The 19905-nt window shown below is 35.2% G+C and overlaps 1 protein-coding gene across 9 annotated transcripts; it reads left to right on the forward strand.

Moving 5' to 3' along the window:
* The first annotated feature begins 1 nt into the window (after position 1).
* Cnot7 (CCR4-NOT transcription complex, subunit 7) lies at positions 2-18310 on the forward strand. Of its 9 annotated transcripts, XM_013025595.1 has the most exons (9): positions 2-163; positions 1480-1586; positions 2086-2295; positions 4327-4520; positions 9041-9079; positions 10174-10335; positions 12424-12568; positions 14822-14932; positions 16685-18310. In XM_013025595.1, exons 3-9 carry the CDS (start codon positions 2179-2181, stop codon positions 16811-16813), a joined length of 897 nt encoding a protein of 298 aa, XP_012881049.1. In that variant the 5' UTR covers positions 2-163; positions 1480-1586; positions 2086-2178; the 3' UTR covers positions 16814-18310. The 9 variants fall into 9 exon arrangements, with proteins under 9 accessions (XP_012881049.1, XP_012881041.1, XP_012881061.1 ...); XM_013025587.1 differs by lacking the exon at positions 1480-1586; XM_013025601.1 differs by lacking the exons at positions 2-163; positions 1480-1586 and adding an exon at positions 390-620.
* Positions 18311-19905: the final 1595 nt, after the last annotated feature.

A 19905-nucleotide genomic window follows, 5' to 3' on the forward strand; every position in this document is an offset into this window, starting at 1 on the left:
GACGTGCACAGGAGCGGCGGCGTACAACGGGGCGGCGTAGCTCCGGCTCCCCGCTTTTCCCCTGCAAGGGTGAGAGGAGTCTATGGGGCACCCGCCGCCGCCGCCGCCAGGTGCTTTCTCTATGGCGAGAAGGAAGAAGAGGAGCGCGAGCTCAGAGACACAAGTAGATCTTGGCGTGTGCCGCTGACCTGCCCGGGGGGGGCGCGGGGAGGGCGGGCGGCGAGGGCTGGGAGGGGAACGTGGGTGGGGGCGGGAACGACGAGCCGGAGGGTGTGCGCGGCGGCGGTTGCGGGGGTGCCCCCGGCGGAGGAAAGGGCCCGGACGCGGGCGAGGGGGGCGGGTAACGGGCCGAGGGCTTGTCAAGCCCGCGGCGCGGGATGATGACGCCACGGCTTTGTACCTGGGCCTTCGCGGTGGGACGGAAATTGAGCGTGGAGGGCCGGTGGCCTGCGTCCCGCGGCTCGGTGTCTCCCGTGTCTGTAGCCGGCAGTGCCTGGCGGTCAATCTGGCGCCGGCAAACGCCAGTCAGTCCCTTCGCCCCGGCCCTCTGCCAGCGGATAGACTTATCTATGCTATGAGTACTTCTTGTTTCCTTGGAAGCCCGCGAAGATGCCACCGAAGTAAGGAAAAGGCCTGTGGTGCCTCTTTAAGGCGGCTCTGGAATGCACTAGAAAGCGAGGCGAAGGAGGAAAGAGGTGTTGAGCGGCTGTGTCTTTTCGAAGTGTGGAGGGTTGTACAAGAGTGCCTAGCACCGCCTTTCATTCCTGGTCTTAAGAGTAATCGGGATTCCCCACTTTAATGACAATTTTATGAAGTTGAAGGATTTTTAATTCATTTCAAATGAAAGCTTTGAAATTTCCCTGAGAATCAGTTTCTTGATTTCTGTTATCACTATATACCATGAGCCTTGTATCAGTGGACCAGAAACGCGATGTATGTCTTTGATCAACAGTGGGAGTGCCCTAATTTTTAGGAAGTTGGAAACTTTTTTTTTTTTTTGCGGGGGTGGGGTGTCGGTTGTGGGGCTTGAACTCGGGGCCAGGGTTGCTGTCCCTGAGCTCTTTTGCTCAAGGCTAGGGCGCTACCACTTTGAGCCACAGGGCCACTTCCCGTTTTCTGGTGGTTAATTGAAGAGTCTCCTGTACTTTGATCTCAGCCTCCTGAGTAGCTAGGATTACAGGCTTGAGCCACCAGTACCTGGCCTGAAACAAAACTTTTTAATGCAAACATCTTAGTGCCTTTCTTCCTACTGCATTTGTGGACATTCAAATTATTTCTGTGGCAGGCTGTTACTTTTCTCTGCATCTGTTGTTATAAGAGGCACAAGGGTTTGGAATTGGCCTCATGGCTTGCTAGATAGTCACTTGAGACATGTCCTCAGACCTTTTTGCATTAGTTATTTTTCAGGTAGGTTCTCATGTTTTTGCCTTGGATGGGCTTCAGACCTCCATCTTCCTACCTACTTCATCCTGTATCTAGGACCAACTTCTCTGGCTCATTCATTGAGATGGAGTCTAACTTTTTGCCTGGCTGGCCTCGAACCTCTTTACTTCTGATCTCTGCATTCCAAGTAATTGGAATTACAGGTGTGACTCACTGTGTACATTTTGTTGGAGTATTAATTTATTTTAATTTTTTTAAGTTTTCTTCCCTTCAGTCTAGTTTGAATAAATGCCAGTGTAGATTTTGTACGTTTTTGAGTGTTTTGTTAATGAAGAATAAACACAAGCACTATATTTGTCATAGTAACAGCTGATACTGTTAATTTCATTTTTATCTGAAAAAGGGTGGGTTTTCTTAAAGTTTTTGTGCAGAAAGTAACTTGAACTCGGAGCAGTCCTTATTTAGACTATTTAAAAAATGATTTGTGTTTATGCATAAAGTACACTTTTAAGTAACACTGAAGTTACATTAAAGGAACTTGTTCTAATTTTTCCCCTACAGATTAGATATTTGATTTTGGAAAAGGAACTTCCTAAAAGTTGATGTTTTTATTTATTATGCATTTTGAATAAGTAACTCTTGAGTTTTTACCAGTACAATTCTATGTGTGATTTATGATATAGATGGTTTTTATTTTGACAGGTCCATTAATAAAGGATAAAATATTTATGAAGTAAGTCTTCAATCAAGTATAATATTTTGATGCTTGGCATATAGACTCCTTTATCTCTCACTATGCCAGCAGCAACTGTAGATCATAGCCAAAGAATTTGTGAAGTTTGGGCTTGTAACCTGGATGAAGAGATGAAGAAAATCCGTCAAGTTATCCGAAAATATAATTATGTTGCTATGGTATGCACTTGACCAAATCTTTAAAAAGCTACTTATAAGGGTGGAGTGGAATTTTAGAAGTCTTGAATTCAACCCTTTCAGTTAACTTTTTGGGGTATTAATTTAACCATGAAAAAGAAATTGTATTCACTTAGCCAGGACTCTCCTAAACATATCTGTAATTTGGCAAGTTGGATTTATTATGCATTTCAGTAAAGGAAAATACGTTGGGAACTATGAAGCATTTGAAGAGCATTAAAAGAGTATTATAGTATTTGAAAATTATTAGAAAATACTTTAGGATTTGGGCTTTTGTCAAGTAGTTTTATTGAGAGTTCTATAAGACAGGACTTTGCCGTGGATAAGATGCTGTCAGAAAGCAAGGACATTGTATGATTGAATACCTTCAGTATCAGCTGAGTGAGAGATTTGGTCATTTTTATGGTTTAAAAAACTTTTTATCTGTTCAGAGATGATTACAGAATGCAGTTTGAGGTTGAAATTCTTTGAAATTGCTTGATTTCAACAATACTTTAGGACCTACTTATAAGAATGAATTCAGTTCTTTTAGAAGCTCAATATAGCTAATTGTACCAGCCAGGGGAGTTCCTGGATGTCTTTTCAAATAAATAATTTTTCTGTGACACATGTTGGTCTGCAATTTTTTTATTATCGCAGAAAATTTAGACATGTTAATTCATAGCTATAATCCCAGCTACTCAGGAAGCAAAGATTGGGAGCATTAAGGTTCAAAGCTAATCCACTCAAAACTAGCAAGACCCCATCTTGACAGATAAGCAGCATGGCTTGCCATCCCAGCTGGGAGGAAGGCTGAGATGGGAGGATTGTAGTCCAAGGCAATGTATTGGTTAAAAGCATGAGAATTACCTACAATCTAAAGCAAAAATGGGCTGTAGCAAGACCCCAGTATTGTAGCAAGTATGAGGTCCTGAATTCAAACCTCAATACCACAAAAGAAAAGAAAGAAGTTTACAAGAGCTCCATGAACACACTATATTGCTAAGCAAATCTGCTTCTGTACATGCTATTTGAAATGGCGTGGACTATTTATGCAATTAACAATTTTTCTGCTTTACTATTGTATTTTGTGTGTCTCTTGCAGCTACTCTTACTGTTTTCTAGATCCACTGGATTATTAACTCCATAAATCAAGGGGTTAGTGTCTTACACATCCTTTTCCATCTCAACCCTAGTATAATAAGATACAGTGTCTAGTAATTGGTTGTTATCTCAACCCTAGTATAATAATATACAGTATCCAGTACTTGGTTGTTACGTGGAGCTGGAATGCATTTAAGAAAGTTTTAATTTTTCTGTTTCTTATTTGAAACTTAGTTTTTTTTTCTTAACTGTTGTTTTATAGTATTAAACTGATCGATTTTAATGCAAATGAAAATAAATATGCTTCTTTGGGAAGGACAGGATGATTGGTTAAAATATAACTATTTGGCTGGGCACCGGTGGCTCACACTTATAATCCTAGCTACCCAAGATGCTGAGACCTGGAAGATAAGTTTGAAGCCAGCCCAAGCAGTAATGTCCAGAAGACTTCATCTCCCAGTTAACTAGCAAATAGCTAGCTGGAAGTATGGCTCAAGTGGTAGAGCACTATTGGTGAGCAAACAGGTTGAGAAAAACTGAAAACACTGAGTTCAAGCCTCAAAACTGATTTAAAAATAAATTAATAGTATATGTAGGCAACATTCCATTTAATAAAGGAACTTGTCCATAATTAGAGCTGGAATTAGTTTCTTTCTTTTACGGGAGGGTCTTTTTCTTATAGAAATTCATACTAACCATTTATTTCTCATAGTAATGGCATCCTACAGGAAGGAGATTTTAAGAAAAGATCGTTAAGTTTATATAGTATTATGGCTCTACAATGTTCTTCCTAGTTGAAAAGTACTCTTAACTGAATGAACATGTAGGATATTGCTTCTAACATGATTATTTGACTTGAAACAAACTAAGAATTTATAGATTGTGGTTGTGATTACTTGATTAATAATGAATCTTAATACTCTTTTGCAGGACACTGAGTTTCCAGGTGTTGTTGCGAGACCCATTGGAGAATTCAGGAGCAATGCTGACTATCAGTACCAACTATTGCGGTGTAATGTAGACTTGTTAAAGATAATTCAGCTAGGACTGACATTTATGAATGAGCAAGGAGAATACCCTCCAGGAACTTCAACTTGGCAATTTAATTTTAAATTTAATTTGACGTAAGTGGGAAATACATAACCCAAACCTTTTTTTTCAATTTTAGAAACTGGTTTTCATAAAATACAGTTGCCTCTGGGTATTTATGGGTATATGGTATCAACAAAGTTCTCAAATGTTCAGGCTGCATAGAGTTCTGTATTATATGTGCTATGGATACTTGATTGAATTTTCCCCATAAGGCCATCCAACTTCCACTAAAGATATGCCACCTTTCAGCAAATCTAAAATTTTTACTTTATCAGTTAAATTAGCCACATTACATGACCTTTTTGGCTTGGGAGGATCATCATAATTTTTATTTTGCTCTTTTGGGTTCCATTTGCTTTTTGAGAGGCATAATTTTACAAAATTAAGGACAGAGAGATAATTTAAAAAAATCACACTTTAAACATGACTGATAATACAGCACTGACAAGAATCTCTTGAGTCAGCTGAATTATATGATGCATTTAAATATTTTTTTTGAAATTTTTATTTATGAATGAATGATTGGTGCTTGGCCAAAACCACATGTAATAAGTCAGTGAATGAGGTGTTCTTACAATATTGTGAAATTCTAAGTGAATTTGCTATCGTCCTAGAAGTTTGTTAATTCTAAAATTTCCAAAGACTAGGGTGTTTTAATGTGACAAAAATGATATTATAAGGACTTTTTAAATTTAAATGCTTCCATTACTTTTAGAGATGTTTTTGAAATATGACTCACACCTTTTTCTGAAAGTTTGAAAACTGATTTTATTGTTTTAGAACCGAAGGTTTCATACAATAGTCTACCATTCAACTGCATTCTCAGCACCAAAATCTTGGATATTGAAAATGCTTCTTGATAGAAATAATAATAGAACGTTAATTTTATATTTTGAACATTTTGTTCAAGGCCTTTTATGTTTGAAATATATGCTTTTAGAAGGGCAGGCAGCTGGGCATCAAAATCAGGGCCTTGGGTAAGGCAAACATGCCATCACTCAGCTGTTGCCCAGCCCAATATAGACTTCTTCGTTATGATATTTATCTTTTTGTAAAGAGATTTTTATACAATTATTACCAAAAAGTAATAGCATCTTTGAACCTGGTATCTCTTACCTGTCAAAATCTGAATTCTGATTCTAGCCCTGGGTCTAAACTTGGTTTCCATTTTTCTATTTCTGTGTTACAGTTGGGGAAGTTAAGTATGTTTAGTGTGGGGCAAGGGCAGATTATTTACAAACTTCAGTTGAAGAGTATGTAGTGTATTGTAACTATGTTGCAGTATTGATGTATTCTGTTTTGAGAGCCTGTGTTTGTATAAGATGATCAAATATAACAAAAGGTGATCTAATAGTAACAGAAATTAACAGGGCAATTATTAGCAACACCAGTGTAAGATTTGTACTGTTGAACACTTAAGAGATAATGAGAGGAGTAGGGCAGGTAAGTTTGGAGGGTAACAGTGGCACAATATTTAGGACTTAAAATTGCATCTGTTCAGTGTGACTCATATTAATAGATTCATACTCTCCAGACCTTTTAGTGACTAAAAAGTACTCATCTCCGCTATTGTGGATAACCTTTATAAATGCTCCAAGCCTGAAACTCAGTGAAAATTACCTTGGATCTTTTATCGCCTCTTCCATTAGTTACCATTTCATTGTTCAGGTTTCTTTTTCTTCCAAACATCATTAGAACATTGTTTTTTTTTTTTGTTTTTGTATTGTGTTTTATAAGATATGGTTGTGATCTCAGTATATTAATGACCCATCAGAGTCTCAATTTTGATAAAATTGAGTTTCATTTTTTCCCAGAATCTTTAGTTTGATAACAGTGCCTCTTTGTACACTCTTCATAAGTGGCATTTTACTGCCAAGTTTCATTCCAATTTTCACTTATGTTAGGACATGAGTAAAGAATAAAGAGAACAGTATAGTGAAAAACAGTAAAGTTTATCCAGCTGAAGATTAAAACCAGTATTGCCTAATGTGGAGAAATAACATGAACAACATCTAGGACTTGCTGAAGAAAGATGAAAATTGACTTATTTGAATGTCTAGAACAATGTGTCAACCAGTGTGCTAGCATGAGGGGTGTATTGTTGAGGAAAATTGGCCATGCCTATTATAACTTAAGTGTTTTCCATCACTCCCTTCTGCTATATTAGTATTGCTCCTATTTAAAATACATCTGTTTTTTTTTCACATTTTACTATAACTATCACAGAAGTAACTGCTAGTTCTCGTTTGTCATATATAGTTGTAAAGACTTAAACGATGAAAGCTTTTGTGTTTAAAATACATTTCAGATGACTACAATGATACCTCAGAATATATACAGCCAAAAGCATCTGAGATCAAAATAATATTACTTAACTAGTTTTGATGATAAGCCATCTTCAGATCTCTTGAATCTTGAAGCAAGCTGTCATTTGTAATGCCCATCAATGGATTTTTGTACAAATAAGTTTTCTACATAGAATGTTCTTTTACTTTTCACTTTCCTTGATAATTTGCATTACTGTTGTTATGATACTTACTGTGAGCTTGGCAACAACTATTTTACATTTATTTTAAATCTATGGAAAGTTTTGTTCCTTTCCATTGTGCTTGTTGACTTACTAATAATAGTATGTAAAGATTGAATCTAGAAGCACAGTGCTGTGCTTGGCTACTACTGTGATAGATATGTAAGCTAAAATTTGTCGTAATTGTTACACTATTCTTTTTTCTTCCTGATCTACTTGGATATTAAAATTTGTGAGTTAAACACTTCAGCTGGCAAGTGTAGATTCATCAACATTGAAGCCTGTGAATTTTTGATATGAAGAGAACATAACACCATAATAACTTGAGGTTTTGACAAATGAAGCATGTTCAGTGATAGTTTTTGACTTGTTCTTTCTGGTTATAAAAAATAATAACATGCTTGTACAGTAAAGAGATGACTGCTAGTACAGTTTAGTGACTCTCGTATATAGGTGGTCTTTGATTTAAGATGTAATAATTTTTACTTTACAAAGATGCAAAAGTAGAATGCATTCAGGAGAAACCAGACTTTGAATTTTGATCTTTTCCCTGGCTAGCAGTAGATACTGGAGTTTGGGGTAACAGCAAATAGCATCTTACAGCCATAAAATTATGGCTAATAGTGTACTGTGCTGCTAAGCCATAATGTTCTTTAGCTTGAGTGGATTACATGCATTTTTCTCTACATTATGTTTAACTCATTGTAGGTTAATTGGTACATGACCTCATTGTAAGTCAACAAGTATCCATGTCTTTAGCCACCACATAGGGGATTTTATTGGAAATAAAGATCTCTATCCAAAGATGTAAATATTTTTAGGCTTCATTCAAAGGATGTGGGTGTTTTCAAAGTTCTTGATACATGTACTTATTGAGAAATAGGAAAGTGAGGATTTTTGTTTTCTGTAAAATTATGTTCATTGATGAAAATAAGCCCTAGTTCACTTATCTATGTAGCAGGTATTAGCATATTTGGAAAAGTTTGCTAATTTGACTTGTGAGAATGTTTTATTTTTAGTTGATTACTCTGTAAGCTAGTATTGAAAGTATTTTTTATTACAAATCTTTTATTTTTGTCTTTCATAGCCTGTTCATATTTGGAGCATTTTTGCATGAATGAATGAATTAAATAAGTTTAGCTAATCTGTATACATGGACTATTTCAAGTTTTATATATTTTAACTAATTTTTAGTAGATATTTTGAGTATATTGACATTTACATTTTTAAGAAAGCTAATATAAAGGAAACTGGGAGAGTAAACTTAATTGAGAAGACATTTTAAAACTTTTTAGGTATAAGTTGAGCTGGGAATAGTTTAAAATTGGGTAGAAGCTATAGGTTTAGAAATCTGAATTTTTCTAATAGGCTAAGTTTATATTGGTAGAAAGGTTATTTCAATACATTTACTGACTAGTGTTTATTATTAGTTTCTATCTCAGGTTATTAGGTGAGAAAGCCATTTATCTTTGCTTTTAGAGATTTGTACATGCTTTTCATTAATGCTCAGTTACTACAGATAGCTATCTTACTATATTAAATTTTAGTAGTATTATCTTTAGTTATGTTATTGACTAAGTCTTAACTATTTCAGTGGTACCACTGAAATATAATAGGATTTTTGAGGCTGAGGAAAGAATAATGAAAAGGCTTAAAACTTGAAATGGATATCATCAGAGAAGGATAGTCTACTGGAGAATTGACTCGTAACAATAATGAGGTTTCCATTACCACAGGAAGTTTTCTTCATCCTATTTGGAGATTTAACCTGCCTACATGGGTTTTCCAACTTTGTCTTTTTCATGAGCTGGCTATTACAAAACATGAGATCGGTATGGAATTATAAAATACTCAGTTCCACAAAATTTAGATGAGAGCACACAGATTTAGCTGAATTAAGGTATGTTACTCTCCAGAAAAAAAGAGAAAGAAATAATGGTACACATATCTTTTGTTTACCAAACTTGATTATAAAAATGTTTGAGGTGCTCATCCAGGCCTCACCTGGGAATTGTGATTCAATAGGTCTGGGACTTCAATGGGACCTGGAAATCCATATTTTTGGTAAGTTTTCTGGATGATAATCATTGGGCAAGTTTGGGAAATACTGATTTAAGTACCACACTTCCTATTATACTTCATTGATGTATAATGTGATGGCATAAAATCAGAAGAAATTGAACATATGACTGAGTAATGTGAACCTGGAGAAAATTCCTTTGACCTTCGGTTAGTTGTTGAAACATATTCCATGAGCATTGGGACCTGATGAGTGAAAGAAATTATTGTTTAAGGTAATATGTTTAATATAGCAGAGTCACTATATGTTGTTTAACTGGACAAACAAAACCAGAAACTTGTATTGGATTTATTTTCTAGAGGATTTTTCAGAGGAAATTTTGACTTAAAGTTCTTGTTTCCTCTGTTAAGCTTTTCAGTAGTTAACTTTGCTATTTTACAGATATAACTATGGTTTTGTAACTTTTTAAAATTCATTCTTTGAATACCTACGTATTTATGCTTGGAAAATTAGAGATGGCTTTCTGAAGGGCTGATTTATATTAAGATTTTGTGACTTGGCTTTGGTAGAAAATCTTCTAGGATTAAGGGAGTTGGAAGAGAAAATTAAACAGTTCATTGTTTGTTGGAGCCATTTGAAAGGCCTGACATTTGTGAGAGGGGGCATCTTTTTCTTTGAGATTGAATGCAATTTAACTCAGTCACACAAGATGTTTCCCTTTGGTGCCTTCTTCCTGCTTCTGCTGAGAGCTTGAGAGATGGGCATAGTCCCTCGTAGCTATGGCTGCAGCTCCATCTGCCAGCATTAGAATGGCTGCAGAAACTGAAAGCCCTTGAAAAGAACGTGTATCACTTTGCAGTAGTAGTTCTGGTGAGTAGAATACCTCTTTTTCAAGCCCAGTTGAATTTATGTAATATATAGATGGTTACTGGAATTGAGTTGATAGTAAAGGTTAAAATCTTCCCATTAGTCTCACCATTGAATGTTTTCTTTGCATAGATGTAAAACATTGCAACAGTTGGACCCAAGCCAGTCCTTGTCTTATTCCTGGCATTGTAGTTGTAGATAATAAATGGGAGAAAAAAACTGTTTGAAGTAATGGCACTTTTGAATGTTATCTTTCTGTTTCTCCTGCCAGGGAGGACATGTATGCTCAGGATTCTATAGAGCTACTAACAACATCAGGTATCCAGTTTAAAAAACATGAAGAGGAAGGAATTGAGACCCAATACTTTGCAGAACTTCTTATGACTTCAGGAGTGGTCCTCTGTGAAGGGGTCAAATGGTTATCATTTCATAGGTAAAAAGATATGATTCTAAGAATCAAGCCATGAACAAAACAGACTAAAAGACTTACCTTCATGGAGTTCACATTCTAGAGAGTAAATAGCTTTTTAAAAATAAACTAATGTGGGCTGGGAAGGTGGCCCAGTGGTAGAGTGCTTGCCTTGCCTTGCTTGCCTTGCTTGCCTTGCATGCATGAGGCCCTGGGTTGGATTTCTCAGTTCTACATATGCAGAAAAAGCTGGAAGTGGTGCTGTAGCTCAAATGGTAGAGCACTAGCCTTGAGCTGAAGAGCTGAAGGACAGTGCCTAGGCCCAGAGGTCAGGCCCCACAACCAGGAAAAAATAAAAAATAATGTATATATTATGCTTTGTTTGATAGTGGAAAGTGCTATGAAGAAAAAAGAATAAATGCTGTGGGTGGATTTCATTTGCTTTACCTAGGGTGATAAAGACTTTCTATAGAAGAAATAACTTGCAGAATTATTTTAGTAGTCAATAATATACTCAAAGCATCTAGTATTTTATACACAGTAAATTCTAGGTGCCTGCTTTAGGAGAAATTTTAGAAAGATTAACTCAAGCTTGTTTAACAAGACTTCCAGGCATGAGAAAACATTTTCCTATGTAAGCAAGCTAAATGGATGGTTTGGAACTAAAAGAGACCTTGGAAATATTTTTTAAAACAATATAAATCTCCTGCACCCTTTAGATTTTCACACATGCCTTGTGGAATAATAGAAAGGGACTCTTCCTGTTATAAAGTCTGATGTAATACTAAGCAGTTAAGTTTTGATATGAAGGTACTGAATGTACAAATTCTCACTTATCTTCTCTCTCTGATCTCCACTTGTATGTAGGAGTCAAGAATTAAATCTCCGTTAAGGAACATTTTTTTCCAGTTCTTTTTATGTTCCTACTCATGAAGATACAAAACGAGAAGACATAGTCTTTTACTATCTAAGGGATAGGAATTCTTTTCATCAAAAAATATTATAAGAAAATACTATGTGCTAGGCCTTGGGGGTATTAAGATGAATAAAACCAGAGAGGGTTCATATGTTCTTAGAATTTAGATTGGGCCATATTTAAATTTTTACCATGACAAGATTTATTCCACTAAATATGACTGAATATTTTCCATAGGTTTCATTTTCTTTATTAAAGTTTACAAATTTAAAAAATTAGTCCTAAACTATAAATATTAAATATCTATATATCTACAGTATTTGTATCTAGATATTTAAATTCCAACTATATGTAAGGGATCAAAAGATTTTAAGTATATCACTGCGCTTTGAATCAATGGAGAAAACAATCTTTCTAGTTTGAAGTGTATTATAAGCTAACAGTGTATTACCTAAGAAATCTCTGGAAGCTGGGGTCTTCATGGCAGGCTTGCAACCAAAGCCCCTTAACAGAAAGCTAGCTAAAGAAAAGGAATAATTGGTATAGGATTGGAGGTTGATAGACAATAAATGACAAGAAATCTTGATTTGAGAGAGTTTGTGTCTTATTATCCATGTTCATTTCTTTGAAGTGTAACCTTTTTATTAATAATGTTGCTTCAAATAACACCATAGAAACAATTGAAAGGGCAGAGAATATAGTTAAGTCATTCAAGGAAAAGGAAAATATTTTTGTTAGGTACTTAACTCTGGTCTGTGGAAATATTACCTCTTTAAAAGATGACAAGAACTTCATTATTTTTACCCTCTGAAGAGAATTTTCTTGCTAGCTTTTGATATTTTTCATCCAGTTTTCCAGTTATGTTTATGTCTCTGTTTCCATGGACAGAAGTTTTTTGATCCATTGTTTAGGTTTTTGCTCTCCTTGGAATTCTCTGTTTAATCACCAGTAAAATAGTATTTTAGTGATACAGGCTTGGGTTGGTCTGTGTATTTAGGTCTCTGATCGATCTGGTGATAAAATTTTGGCATTATCTGTGAGCAGAAAGCGTGTTCCTTAAACTGCTTTTTTATCTGTTATGTGCCCTTTCTGTTGTTAATTCCTTCTTTTTCTGTAACATGAAAGTTATATGGGAAGAAACTTAGTTTTTCATTCTCTGGTATTGATGTGTCTTCTGTGTTCTATATCTTTTTTAGCGGTTATGACTTTGGCTATTTAATCAAAATCCTGACCAACTCTAACTTGCCTGAAGAAGAACTTGACTTCTTTGAGATCCTTCGATTGTTTTTTCCTGTCATTTATGATGTGAAATACCTCATGAAGAGCTGCAAAAATCTCAAAGTAAGGCTTTTAAGTAATAACATCTATAGTCAAACACTGAATGAAATGACCGACAGAGTTGTAGGCACAGAGACTTGAAGCCATACATGTAAATGCAATATTATACTAAATGCAATCATATTTGACCTTCTGATTCTTTTTCTTGTATAATTTATTATCTTGGAAAAAAGTTTTTAACAAAAGTCATTCTACAGACCAAATTTTTGTTACTGTTTTCCACTTTACAAATGATCCAAAATAGAAATGTGAGAACTAGTGGGGCACTCATACACACAGTTCTTACTTTCCTACACATAAATGAGCAGTGGGCAGATATAATACAGAGGTTGTTGTTTTTTTTTCTTATCTTGATTAGAGATTTTTTTTTTCTGTCATTTCTAATGAAACAATGTTTCTAGGGCAAAATTGCATAACTAAAATCTTCACAAAATATGTGAACTTCGTTAGGAGGAAATGCTTTAGAGAATGTAGGTCACACATTGCATGAACATGAATTTCATCTTTTTACTTTGGAACACTAATTCTTTCAGAAGTTTTTTAGATAAAGAAAAAAGTTAAACTAAAGGAGCATTGAGGACTGTGTTACCATAGACTGCTGGGAATACAGTGGCTTTATTTCATTTATTGCTTGACTGGTTAACACATTGAGGCAATGTGATTGTTTTATAGTTTGTTGTTCCTCTGAGGCAGTGTGATTGTTTTATAGTTATGTTGTTCCTCCTTCTGTTCACACTGAAGTTAGTCAAGTATTCTCCTTAACAAGATTTAGAAAACGAGTGAAATTTACTTACAGGAAATGGTAGAAAGACAGAAAGCAAAAAGAAACAATAGGGGTACTGAATAAGGAAACTTTTTTTCTCTGGTCAGTCATAGGGCTTGAACTCTGGGACCTGGGCACAGTCCCTCAGGTCTTCAGCTCAAGGTGAGCGCTCTACCACTTGAGCCACAGGGCCACTTGGTTTTATGGTGGTTAATTGGAGATAAGAGTCTCTCGGACTTTTCCTGCCCACTCTGGTTTTGAACCTTGATCTTCAGATCTCAGCCTCCTGAGTACCTAAGGATTACAGGCATGAGCCCACCAGAGCCTGGTATTGAATAAGGAAACTTTTTTTAAGAAGTAAACTAAAAATTACTAAAACTTATGAGAAGTACAAAGTTTGTTTGCCTTGAATACTTGATATGACCAACATGTGATAGTTTGAGCTGAAAGTAATAGGATTCTGTATATTTTGAAGACTTCCAGCATATGACCTTGTAGTAGACTGTCCTTAATACCCTAGGGACTTGGGTTACCTTTCTTCCTCATGACTGCCTTTCAGTACTGTGACTAAGGTCTTCCATGTTTCAGTCTGGCTTTGTAAACATTTTATAAAATTAGTGGGTCTGAACAATAACAGTTGTCAGGAATTAAGTGTCAAAATTTGAGATGTCTAACAATATGAAAGCTTAAGTTTCGAATAGCAAAGCTATAGGTTTTGTGAACTATAGTCAATCACACCATTCCATTATGTTCTTTCTTGTTCTCCTAAACAGATGCTAATGATACCTAATCTTTATGATGCTTTTAGTACAGGAGAAACTGCTGCGCAAAGCATTATGGAAAGCTGTTATATCATGAAGGGAAGGTTTGCTAGAAGAGGTTTTGGAATTTAAAAAGGAATTTTACTATCTTATTTTGTTGTTGGAGTGTGCCTCTCCCCATTTTCTTGTTCCCTCTCTCCTTATGTTTTTTCTCTTTTACCATTTCTTTCTTCTTATATTAGACAGAGGGGGATTTCATTGTTGCATTTCTACATGTTTATGATGTATTCCAATCAAATTCACCTTCTCATAGTAGATTCTTAATGATTTGATTACTTACTGTTTTTTCAAAATTGTGTAAACAAAATATTTCAGAAATGAATTGGTGGAAATCTAAGAAAATACAAAAGAAAGTTTTGTAATGATTAGTGGATTAATAGATTTTGAGTACACCTTATAACATGATCTTACCTTGTATTTTTACTAAGGTTATGCACCTGACACATGCCTTAAAAATATGATGAAGACCAACTTTTCCAATTAGGATCTCATTTTCCAATAAATTAGTCATAGGCTTCTCACGCATTAGTAATATTCTCTTCTCCCCACCCTTTTCAGTTTGTCTTTACATATTATAGTTTCTTCATATTTTGGCCATTGTCCAAGTTTTTGATATATGAATTCTTCAGGTACTAAAGTACTTCTCCCTTTGACCATTTCTTTTTCTTCTAGGGTGGATTACAGGAAGTTGCTGAACAGTTGGAGCTGGAAAGGATAGGACCACAACATCAGGCAGGATCTGATTCATTACTTACAGGAATGGCCTTTTTCAAAATGAGAGAAGTATGGAGATATCAGTATCTTTTTCTTGGTTGTGTAGAAAACATTAAAAAAAAATCTGATGGCAAAAGTTTGGGGCAATAAAAACATGTTAAGTCAATATATAATTAGAAGTCCTATGTAAGTCACATCTACTATACTTGAATAAAAAGTATTCAAGAGTAAATAATCTTGAAAAATAATTCAGAAAGGAAAAAATACATCCTTGCTGGAGTAAATAAATAAATTTAAATGACGGAGGGTGTGACTTAAGTAGCAGAAGGCTTGCCTGGCAGTAGTGAGTGCAAACCAGTACCACCCAAAAGTAAAAATTTAAACTTCTGTAGACATCATGTAAACCCAACCATGTTAATTTTCATGTGAGGAAACAGACCGGAGGCTAATAATTTTTTTTTTTTTTTTTTTGTCGGTTGTGGGCCTTGAACTCTGGGCCTGAGCACTGTCCCTCAGCTCTTCAGCTCAAAGCAAGCGCTCTACCATTTGACCTACAGTGCCACTTCCGATAACTTTTATCTAAATGAAACATGTTACCAGTAGCACTCCAGAGTTTGCTCTTAAGATTCAGCAGTGTTTTCTGCCAAGTCAGGAAATTAATATGTTAAATTTCCCCTAACTTGTCCTTTCCTTAGATTTTAGTCTAATAAAGAAATTTTATTTGTTCATGCTAGTGTTAATGCTTTGAAGATTTAAAAAGCAATCTATGCTGTGGACTGGATTGAGCCTTAGAAGTTATTTTGGATTCTAAAGCAGAAAATGTAGTAGTTGATTCCAATAAATAAAGATAGAATGGTAATTTAATCAGAATCCATATTGCGAAGTCCTTTCTAAAGTTACAAAAGATAGAAGTCATGTACCTCAAATATAAAATTATGTGTGGAAGAATGAAATTTAATAAGTTGACTTTTAGACTATGTAATTAAAAATGTACAAGTACACTTCATAAAAGAAAACTGGTTGTGAAAAAACAAAATAGAACTTTTGCGTATAGCAAGACCTTTACTTATTGCAAAACACTTGATATAGAATAGTTTTGTTTTTTTAAAAATTAAGTGATTGTTGAAACGTTGAATTCTTCTGAGTATGTTTTCTTGAATTACTTGGAAGCAACCAGGAACTTAACATTTTTGTAGAAATATAAATAATAGAAGGCATAATCTATTTTGACTCAAGTGATTTTATCTTTTATACTCCTTCCCAGTGTAAAATTATAAAACTAAGACACTCTTGGATTTTTCACCTTTGCATTTTTAAAATGCTTCAGTAATTAATAATGGTGGATTTCTGGCACTCATTCAATACTTTTGTTTTTCTTTCTTCAAGGACAATAATGTAGTGTGACTATTCAGATGTTATTATCCATGACATGTTTAGCGTTTATTTCTTGTCACCCCTTAGCCTGCAGATAGAAAGGCAACCTAAAAGCCTTTGTTGTTTCCCATTTTTGGCTATTCTTTCATTCTGCTGAGTATTAATAATTTAATGAGCTGAACTGTATGCCCTTTTTCCCATACTCACAAATCCTCATAAAAGTGATATAAATATTAATAAGATAAGCATTTATACTTTTTTTCATTTGATTTCTTTTAAGCTTTTTACTTGTTGAAGACATCAGTCTTTATTTGTTAAATATTAGTGTGTGGTTTCGAAGAAATAACAGAAAAGAGTTGTCACTATAGCTAAGAACAGTCAGTACTTTCATTGTGAAATTTACTTGTTGGTTAAAATTTTTTTTTTCCTTCAAAATTTTCTTTCTAGATGTTCTTTGAAGATCACATTGATGATGCCAAATATTGTGGTCATTTGTATGGCCTTGGTTCTGGTTCATCCTATGTACAGAATGGCACAGGGAATGCATATGAAGAGGAAGCCAACAAGCAGTCATGACATGAAATAGTTCTTTTATTTTTATTTTATTTGAGCTACATACATGCTTGTATATAGGTTTTATCTCTGGTTGAATTCCTTAACGATATACAATATCTTTTCTCCCCCTTTCATAGCACATTTTATTTTCTGCCTTTCAGTACGAAGTATGACTGATTCTATCTCAGAACTTAATGAATAGAAGTACATTCAGGTTAAATTTGGCCTTAATTTAATATATGTGTTAGAAAGTATGTGTGACAGCGTGGGGAAATCATCATACTAAATAATTTGATAAACTGCCTACTTGAGCTTGTCCCCTTCCCCCATTCCTAAATTAATTAGTATCGCCTGTAATTTATTTCCCTGTTTCATGTCTTTCCCTTCCATTCTGCAGGAGTTTTTAAGTATTTGAAAGTATGGACCATCAATTTTGCACTTTAGAGAGTGATTCCAATCCTCTGTTTTATCAGAAATTGTGGTTTTTCTTGCTCTTAGCTGGGAAAATGACCATCTGCCAATTTTATACAGTATTTGCTTGTTTTTGACCTACAGAATATAGCACTTGTATTGTGCAAACGGTTGATTCAGGAAGATTAACAACAACCAAAAGACAAGGAACTACTGAGGAGCTTAGTGACTACTGTCTATGTATGTAGTGTTTAATCTTCCAAGCACATCTCATGTCTGTCATTTCTAATTGGCATGTGTAGGCTGCTTTGTGACTGAAGAACTTTCAAACCAGCTTTACACCCTTCAGGAAAAGGCCCTTGTGATTGGACATTTAGTATCTACCAGGAAACTGGCATTCAAGATGTTGAAGCTACAGTTATTTTATGATACTACATTTCCTTTATTCGGTTTCTTTATTCTATAACTGCTTACCTTCATTATCTTTTTTTATTTTATAGCCATACTTATGATGTTCTTGATTTGTTGATTATACAAATCAATTTCATTGAAGTCCAAAGATAACAAGTTTTTAGGTATATTTTATATCAAATTTATCAAATTAAGAGTCAAAATTTGTGCTTTCATAGCTACAAAAATAATGGAGAGATTTGGTGCAAAACAACAAAATACAATATATATATATACATACACTTATATAGCTAATAGTTACCTGAGGAGTGTAATGCTTGTTTATTTTTTTGTGTATATCTTTACAATCTATTTTATATATATTGACAAGAGACTGTGAAATATTTAGCCAGGCAGAATATGTGACCAGGCCAGAGCATGTGTAGGAAGACTTTATGATAATCATTAAGTCTACCTTGAAGTGATGGACTACAAGTCATAATGTGTTATCTACACTTCAATCAGTAATATTAGTAATATTAGCAAATCTCCAGATGTTAGCAAGATTAGTTTGTTTCCCTTGTACATTCTTTATTATATTCATGATATTACAATGCTGTACTGGGTGGTCCTTTTTAAACAGAACATTATTTGAAAAAACAGAGGGTATTTGTTTTTAAAGCTTTTGTAAATAAAGGCTTCAGAAATGTTTTCTTATATGTTGGCTGGTAATTTTTCTTTTAGAAATATTAGAAGAATATGAAATACTTGTATTTGGGCAACAAAACAGAACTCAGTAACTTCATGAATGGTTGGGGGTTAAGAATTTCTGTACTTTCTGCATTTCAACAGTGATGGTTTATTTTTGTTTATGAGGACTAAGATAGATTACAAACCACATTGCCAGCACACTGGGCAGTGGAAGCAGTAAAATCTCAAGTTCATGCTCAACATGAGCTACATAGACACCAAGGGATAGGAGTATAGAGTGGTAGAGCATTTGCCTGGCCTAGCATTTGCCTTCAAGGCCTTGAATTTAATCTTAATAGCCCATACCACAACAGAAGAAAGAGAAAGGAGCTGGGAAGGTGGCTCAGTGGTAGAGCGCTTGCTTTGCATGCTTGAGGCCCTGGGTTTGATTCCTCAGCACCACATAAGCAGAAGAAAAAAAAAAAAAAAAGCCAGAAGTGGCACTGTGGCTCCAGTGGTAGAGCACTAGCCTTGAGCTGAAGAGCTGAGGGACAATGCCCAGGCCCAGAGTTCAGGCCCCACGACCAGACCAAAAAAAAAAAAACCCAAACCATGTAGCATAATCCAGAGCTCAAAATCACTTCAACTTCACTAATGAAATCTAATTGATACTAGTTGAAATAAGCCAACTAGAAGATGGTCTTAAACATTTCCTTCCAGTTATACATGAATACTGATTGCTGGCTGTGGACAAGAACATCAAAACATTTCCTAGCAGTTATACATGATTACTGATTGCTGGCTATGGACAAGAATATCAGAGCTCCCTGGACACTTGTTGCCAGTTTTGTTTCTGCTTTCACTGTTTGGTGAGAAAGGACTGCAAGTGATTTGTCTGTATTTATGCTGTCCAGATTATCATATTTGCTTGCATAAGAGGATAGAGGTTGTGAGCTATTAATCACTTATTCTGACATTTTCAGGGGACTTTAAGAAAGGAAAAAACATACTTGTCTCAGAGCTTCCTGTGAAACTGAAAACTTCCAGAAAGATTTCTATATTCATGCCTACAGGCATTCCTTTGAGATGACCTGAATTCACTTCTTACAGTGAGGTCCACTATTAGCCAGGTCACACTATAAAAGAATAGGTCTGTCATTGAAGAGAAAATTGTGGTAAGTGCAGTTTGCACATTTTGCTGTGTTCTGTAACAATTATATCCTTCAGTTTGTTTAATTGTAAGGATACTTATAATAGCATCTACTTAATCCTTATTAATAATGGTACATGGGATCGAATGGCTAAAATTTCAATAAAATAGAGTGAATCATGGGAAGGACAAAATAAATTTTTGTAAATGTGTTAAACACCTCAAGTAAATGTCTCCCTCTTCTTTGTGGAAGAGGAAATTCCTGCTAAATGGGTTGACTATGGGGAGGGAAAGGATACCAGGCTGCTAAAAGTTTGGAATTAAGCTAGACATTTTTCTACTTAGTTAAGAACAAATTTCCATAGGAAGATCTTACTGAGAGACATGTTATTTGTGAAAAAGCCATTGTTAAAATATATCACTCTGGACAAAGTCTTAGTTAGAATAAGCATCTGGGTAGATGAGTAATAAG

This window comes from Dipodomys ordii, unplaced genomic scaffold, assembly GCF_000151885.1.
Source record: "Dipodomys ordii isolate 6190 unplaced genomic scaffold, Dord_2.0 Scaffold4, whole genome shotgun sequence".
NCBI lineage: Eukaryota > Metazoa > Chordata > Mammalia > Rodentia > Heteromyidae > Dipodomys > Dipodomys ordii.